General features: G+C 34.1%; 1 protein-coding gene across 1 annotated transcript in view; it reads right to left on the reverse strand.

The window, feature by feature from the left end:
* Positions 1 to 7,804, reverse strand: part of LOC107590482 (growth hormone-releasing hormone receptor-like) — a gene marked incomplete at its 3' end in the record, with an annotated part of 10,951 nt that extends 3,147 nt beyond the window's left edge. Inside the window, exons 1-8 of the mRNA XM_016279234.1 lie at positions 7,685 to 7,804; positions 7,355 to 7,463; positions 6,093 to 6,200; positions 4,723 to 4,725; positions 4,148 to 4,239; positions 2,225 to 2,322; positions 1,806 to 1,938; positions 913 to 1,066 (exon numbers count right to left, since the gene is read on the reverse strand). Coding sequence (XP_016134720.1) covers positions 913 to 1,066; positions 1,806 to 1,938; positions 2,225 to 2,322; positions 4,148 to 4,239; positions 4,723 to 4,725; positions 6,093 to 6,200; positions 7,355 to 7,463; positions 7,685 to 7,804 — 817 coding nt within the window. The remainder of the gene's footprint in view (positions 1 to 912; positions 1,067 to 1,805; positions 1,939 to 2,224; positions 2,323 to 4,147; positions 4,240 to 4,722; positions 4,726 to 6,092; positions 6,201 to 7,354; positions 7,464 to 7,684) is intronic.
* Positions 7,805 to 8,048: the final 244 nt, after the last annotated feature.

Below are 8,048 nucleotides of genomic sequence, written 5' to 3' on the forward strand. Positions count from 1 at the left end.
ATTTTGTTTTGGGGGTGTACTAGAACAGGCTCTCATACTAGGTTGTTCGAAAAACATTATTTTTCACATATTTTACATTATTACAACACCTCTCTCCCCAGTTCCTGTGTCAAATGAAGGCCCGCCTTCTGAAATACGAAATGTGCTGTGATTGGTTAGCTGGACCAGTGTGTGTTGTGATTGGCAGCACTCTGAGCCTGGTCGGGAAATGTCACGCCCCTTACTCAATATCAAATCAATCTGATCGTGATTTAAACCGGGATGATTGTAACCACTCTAAGTTCGTCTGCCTTGGGAAAGCTAGCATGTCTCTGACATAGTGATAACACTCGTTGCTTTCTCTAGTACAGCTCAACCAGGTCTCATCCCATTCGTCGATATTTGTGATATCACAAATCCCGGAAAATATGCGTTGTAGTTCAAACGAGTCGTTCGTTGTAGTTTTTGAAAAGTGATTTCTGTTCAATAATAATAATAATTCTGTTCCTTTTGAAGTGGACTTTGAGCTTTGTAACATTTCAGATCTTTTTTTATGCTCAAACAGCAACATTACAGACTAACTAAAGTTCAAAAAGTGAAAAAGCATAATAGGACCCCTTTAAAAGAGCTTGAGCATTTAAAGTGACAGACGACAAAACTGCAACGCACTTATAATAAACACAATATTATCGTACGTTGGTGTGGACCGTAATATAGTCATCGTTATAGTTATCTTTATAGCTATCATTCTTGGTGTGAACAGTTACAAAAATAATATCAGGACAACAAACTAAATTTCATTATTCCCTTTTTGTTCCTTTAATAACTCACATAGTCTACACTAGTAGATGAACCTCATTTGTGATGGCCAGAGGAAAGAGTGTGAGAGAGGACAGGGCCAGATGGCTGTAGGGACAGATATGAGCGTCTCACCCCAGCCCAGCAGAGCGAAACTCCAGAGACAGCGGCGGCTGCGCGGGAAGGCCGAGACCAGCAGAAAGTTCAGATACACGGCTTCAACCAGCAACCAGAAGAAATTAGTCATGACGCAATAATGACAAAGTACCACTGACGCCTTACAGGCCGCCTGCGGAGAGAGAGAGAGGAAGAGATAGAGAGAGATGCTGAGAATGATAAACAGGGCATGACGGCAAAAAAACAAGAGAGGAAGAGATAAACAGATGGAGAAAGCAGAAACTCAGCGGAAAATAAAGGAAGGTCAAAAATAAATGCAGCTAGAAGTTATCAAGGAACTTTCCATAAACAGGGCACAAAATAGAGTCTAATAAACTCTTAATTCATTTTTAATTACTTTTTTATTTTTTTTTCAATAAAAAGGTGCTTTTTCAGACCTTAAGTTAAGCTCCAATAATTAAAATAAATACACTTCTGTTCAAAAGTTTTAGCTCAGTAAGATTTTTTTTTAATCAATCAATTAAAAATTTTATTCAGCAAACACGCATTAATCAAAATTTACAGTAAACTGACAGTAAAGACATATTGTTACAGAAGATTTATATTTCCAATAAAAGCTGTTCTTTTGCTTGCTATAAATAAAAGAATCCTGAAAAAAATGTATCATGGTTTCCACAAAAATATGAAGCAGCACAACTGTTTTCAACATTGATAATAATCAGAAATGTTTCTTAAGCAGCAAATCAGCATATTAGACTGTCCTGACAGAAATACAGTTATGACGACTTAAAAAAAAAAACCTGTCACACATCCGTTGAGTCATTTGAGTCACAAGTGGAGAGTGTGAAGTCAAGTTTGTACAGTACTTTTCACAGGAAAGGCTGTCAGGACTGTGGTGTTGATGGACTCACTGTAGAGAGTGTGCAGTGATCTGTGTCGTCACTGGAGAACAGCGTGGCATCTTTGATAAACACAGCCACCGATTTCAGGATGAAGGTGAAAAACAGCTGCATGTGGATGTAGTTTCGAGCACAGTGTAATCGCCTACAGAACATAAACAACAGGTCAGTTCTTTCATTTTAAAGAACACAGTTTTTTAACAATGTTTGAAAATTATTTAAAGATGTATAGCCAGTGTAAGGTTTATGTAAAAAAAAAAAAAAAGTAGCTAGATATGCTAAAATTACTCACAAAATAGACTAAATATATTAAAGCAGTCCTTTTTTTTTTTACAATAACTTTCCGGTTATGTGAGTGGATTCTGTGTTTAGGTTTAGGTTTGGATTTTTTTTTTGTTCATCAATAAGAACGCATTGTAAAGGCACAGTACCTGAAGAGCAGCAGTATTGCCACGGCAACAGAGAGCGAGAGCAGTGATGCTCCATAACCAACAGTGTAGATCAGTTTCACAGTGGCAAAATACGACTCCTGAGGGACAAACAAGCAGAAATCAATTACATCTGAATGACCATGTTCAGGACACAGAGTCTGTTTGAATACAATGTAGCGTCTGGAACACTCCAACACACAATATATATTTTGTTAGCTAGATTTCACAAATACTTTGTAACACCCCAGGACGCCGAACAAGACCCTGGTTTCATGGTAACCCGATACATTTACAACCTTGTGGAATGCGAGCCGGCTCTCATTCTGCTTTCTCCAGAAACAAAGGGACACAAATGCACAGGAGAAATGGACTTTTCTACTAATTAATTCATAGGAAAACCTTCTTTGAATGAACACCCATTTTCTTCAGGCCAGTGTGTATATTATTGCTGTGTTGTATTTAATCTGTTGTATTATAGACTATTTTTATCCGTGCTTACGATAAACCACACATTCATATAAGTAACTATTTCATGTCTAGTATCTATGAATTCGCCTTCTTATGATCGAAACAAGCGTGGATATTATATGGTGGTACATAGGCAATATATATTAGGGCCCTGAGAATCGTTAATAATTTCGATTTAAGTCCATTTGCAAATTACCATGCTTCGAGAACAAAGGGTCGTAAACCCTCCAGCAATTGCCACCTCCCGCTCGGGAATTCCATTGTGCTCATTGGACAAGCCCATCTTGAAAGGCGGAGATCTTCTCCGACCTTAAAGGCCCAGTGGTCAGCTAAATATCTACAGTGGATCTAAAATATTAATAATTAATCATAATTAGTTATGGTTAATTATTCATATTTCCCCATGAGCTAAATTCACTACAACAATAAACATAATTTTCTGGATAAAGGGGTAAATCAATGAATGTGCACATCAATCAACCAAAAGATGCATCATTATTTGATCCAATGATGAATGAATGAATAATAATTTGAATCAGACAGACGGAATTATAAAAGCCTAAAGCCTGTTTATACTGATTTTTTTAAATTAAACTTAAAATAATTTTTTAATATATATATATATATTTTTAAATGTAAGTAAAAGTTTACTCTTGCCTTTTTAGAGCATCACCGAAACACTATTTTCTTGTTCATAACTGTAAAGTTGCTTTGCAACAATCTGTATTGTAGAAAGCGCTGTATAAATAAAGGAGACTTGAATTGACACGACTAAAAAAAAATTAATTTTTAAAACATTAAATATAAAAAGTAACTGAATAAATGTTACTAGATTAAAATTAAGTCAATTAAATAAAAAAATTTTTTATATTAACTTAATAAAATGTATTTCTATATTATCTACATGCACTTATTTCATCATAAACTTAAAAACTATAAGCCAACTATAAACTGTAAGTGAGAATTATGGTAGACAGACATAATTGTGAAAGCCTATAACCTGTTTATTAAGTAAAAAATAACATTCAAATTCAAATCTAGTCAAATTTGACAGTTTAATCTTCAGTGAAAAGTAAAATAAAATAATATTATGATTGCATTAAATATAAAGTATAGTATAAGTAATATTGAGTTAAATGTTACTAGATTTAAATTCAGTCAGTAAAATTAGTTAGTCATTATTATTACTATTATGAAATATTTATTAATTTAGTAATTACAATTAATGTATTAATCTATTTATAAATTAACTAAATGTATTTTATTTCAACATAAAATTAAAAAACCCAAAGTTGGTTTGAGTTCATATTGAGATTCTTGACTGTGTCTTTACAGATCTGAGGCATTCTTCTGAAACTAGAGGAGGCGCAGATTACTGGGGTCTTTTTCTAGGAAGAACAACCTGAAAAGCAAGACATTTAAGCAAATGTGTATGGATTTCAGAGTATGTCTGACCTCTGGGATCTCGTCCTCAACACTGCAGGCCTCATGGTAAGCAGGGAACGGATGTGACCAGCCGCCGGCCGTGCAGTTACGACTCACTATCCCTAGAGTAATCCATTAAAGGTCATAAGGTCAATGACAATAATGCAAGGCATTCTCTGCAAGCTTTTCAAAAAATTGTTTAAATATGCTAATACAGTCACCCACCGGCACCTTCAAAATAAATGCATAAATGCAAGTTGGCATTTCATGTGGTTTGTATTGACTTTTTCTCTAGAGAATGAGATGCAATGCATAAAATTAGCTAAATGTGAAATGAAGTCTGTTTCCTTTTCTGCACAAGACAGCGATACAAGGATGTAAGGATTTGAATGCAGTGTTGGTTGGTCGGGCTTAGACCAGGTTTAGTTTGTTATACTGCTGGATCTGTGGAGACTTTGAAAAGGTACACTCTTAAAAATAAAGGTGCTTCAAAAGGTTCTTCAAGCGATGCCATAGAAGAACCATTTTTGGTTCCACAAAGAACCATTCAGTCAAAGGTTCTTTAAAGAACCATCTCTTTCTTACCTTTTTATAATCTGAAGAACCTTCTTTCGCCACAAAGAACCTTTTGTGAAACAGAAAGGTTCCTCAGATGTTAAAGGTTCTTTATGGAACCATTTAGACAAAAAGGTTCTTCTATGGCATCGTGAAGCACCTTTATTTTTAAGAGTGTACTGCAAATATGAAAGCCTTTTTTGCTCAAACTTAAAAAGCCTTGAAATCGAGGCTGTGCATTTTACCATTTGAGGTTTCTATTCATATTCTCAAGGTAAATGTGTATTGTTAAAGCCCACAGACTAAAACCAACTGGTTTGCTCACAGAAGCTGTTAATGTGGAAATGCATGTATGGAGCATATTCTGTTCCAGACATTTCAAGGTATTTTTATATAACCAATGTAGCCAATTTACGTTTCTGTTATGGGTATTTCATTAAGTGCTTTCACCGCCAGTCGAATATGTTTTAATTTTGCCAAACAGCATCACATAATGACCACAACATTCTTTTTAATCATTTTCAACTAATAAAAATGGTCCGTTAAATTAAAGTTAGTTTATTAACTACAATTAAATATGGGGAAATTGATACTAATTTCTCTAGATACTGTAGCATCCCAAATGTTGTTTATTAAAAAAATGCAATGTTTTAATTGAATGCTGTATAATTAAAAACAAGCATGGATAAGGCATAATGAAAAATTTAATATTTTTATTTATCAAATAATACGGTTATATGAATTGTTACATCTCAAGTGTTACAATTCAATGTTTTAATGTAATTCTATATAATAATGTGCATGGATAATTCACATTGAAAAAAATTCTTAAATTGGTTATTAATATAATCCAATGTTATAATTCAGAATTAAATATTTTAATTGAACAAATATTGTTGTGTGAATTGTTATCTGAAATGTTGGTTATTAATATAATAACATTATATATGGATACTCCATGTTAAAAAAAAATCATTTTAATGAATCAAATAATATTGGTACATCAACTTCTTTGCTCTTAGATTGTTATTAATACAATCCAATATTTTAATTTATTCATAATGAAATCTATACAAGATACACACACACACACACACACACACACACACACACAAAATGAAATGAAATTTTTTTTTATTTACCAAACAATGTTATATGAATTATTATATCTCAAATGTTGGTTATTAATAAAATAATAATGTGCATGAATACTTTATATTAAAAGCATTTATCATATAATCCTGGTCCGTCAATTTCTTTTTATTTCAATCCTATTTATACATGAATTTCAATTTAAATTCAGATTACAATTATGCATCCTGTTTGCCACTTACCTAATTCACATTCATGTACTGAACTTTTAAATTCAGTTTCAAATCATGCACAAGTCTGATGTTGACGGTGTGGTTGTGTGTCGTACCCGTGTTGTTCTTGATGACAGAGAAAACAGCAGGACAGGGCAAGTGGATCGTCTCACCCACTGCAGCCCTGGGCCAACACACTACTGAATCCCATACTGGCAGACAATCTTCACAACACACACACACACACACACACATGAAGAGCATGTGTTTATACAGTAAATACCTATGCACTCAAGAACCATCTGACAGGCTATCTGTGGCATGTAACAGCTAGAATTTGCTATATAAACGTCCAGTTTTCCACATTGGATTGGCACAAGTACATCTGTGCATGCGAATCCCCTGCAAAGCCGCTGCCAAACACGACTTCACTTCTGGGATCCACTGGGAAACACAAACGTAAGGCGCTGCATTACAATGAGTCTGATCTTGTACTAAACTCTGTCTCTGAATGTCACCACTGACAGCTTATGGCAGTGTTAAATGCTATGCAGATGTGATTTATTTTAAATGACATCTCATGGGTTTGTGACCTGTTTTCGTGTCATTTAAAATAAAAAAATGTAGAGTTTAAAAGTCAAAAAGTTACAACGCTTGACAGGAGAAATTACTGATGATGTTACTGATAAAAAATATAGTAAATTCTTTTACAGTTGCAGAATTTCCAGTTTGGGGTCAGTTTTTGCAAGATTTAATAAAGTATTTTGAAAGAATTTAACGTATTGTAACATTTATAATGTTCAAATAAATGCTGTTCTTTTGAACTTTCTCTTCATCAAAGAATCCTGAAAAAAATGTATCATGGTTTGCACAAAAACATTCATCAGCACAACTGTTTTCAACATTGATAATAATCAGAAATGTTTCTTGAGCAGCAAATCAGCATATTAGAATGATTTCTGAAGATCATGTGATACTGAAGACTGGAGTAATGATGCTGAAAATTCACAGAAATAAATTGCATTTTAAAATATATTCAAATAGAAAAGTTAATTTAAAATGTAATAATATTTTAGTACATTTTTGATCAAATAAATGCAGAGCACATTTAAAAACATAAAAAAATCTTACCGACCCCAAACTTTTGAATAGTCATATAATAGTCCTGGATAAATCTGAGAAATGTTTGAGTTTATATCGAGATCTCTGACTTCTGATTGCAGAACACAGTTTCTGAGGAGAAAAATCTGAGAAGCAGGATGCCTAAACAAAAGTCTCCATTTGCTCTCAATTGAAACTCAGCGCTCTTTAGCATGCTTCTCACATCCTAAGGGTAAAAACCCCTTCAACATCTAATCAGGAGCGTGTTTATTTCTACCTGAGGAGCTGCTGAGGTTCCCAAGATCTGTGATCTCTCTGAGACACCGCTGTTCATCTCTTGCCAACTGAAAGATATACTCACACTCAGGATGCAAACTAGACAACACCTGCCAAGAGAGAAAATTAAATGAGTGAGTGGTGCATAAAAATGCCTTATTACACAACACTTAAAGATCCACCTTCAGACACTCACGCTCAAAAAAAAAAATTACAATCATTTGCAAATGCAATCCTGACCCACTTTCCAAACACAGAGAGAGCATGTGCTTATGTGCATGGTAAAAAAGATTGAAATTGTAATGGTATTAACAGCACAGATACACATTACTTCTGACTGCATTAGCAGAAAGGTGAAATTTCTTCTTTTCAATGGATACTCGATCCGTGATTTCAAATGATTGTAGCCTCTGTAATGGCTGTTAATGAAGCAGCCCTCGTCAAAAACCATTTCGTCAAAAACATACGTACTGTATGCACAAACACATGCTCATATGCATGCATTAATTATGTATTTTATATATATATAATTACATGTAATCACAGTGCTGATTCAGAGTGTTTCCAATCAAACACTTCAGTGTGAGTTTATGCAGGTTAAAATGTTACTATGATCTAGCAGCATTTCAAAGCACTCGCAATCAAAGTCTCATGGGTTATTCTCAGGAAACGCTGCCTTTGTGCTGGAAATATTC

This window comes from Sinocyclocheilus grahami, unplaced genomic scaffold (assembly GCF_001515645.1).
Source record: "Sinocyclocheilus grahami isolate Dianchi unplaced genomic scaffold, SAMN03320097.WGS_v1.1 scaffold128.1, whole genome shotgun sequence".
NCBI classification, from domain to species: Eukaryota; Metazoa; Chordata; class Actinopteri; order Cypriniformes; family Cyprinidae; genus Sinocyclocheilus; species Sinocyclocheilus grahami.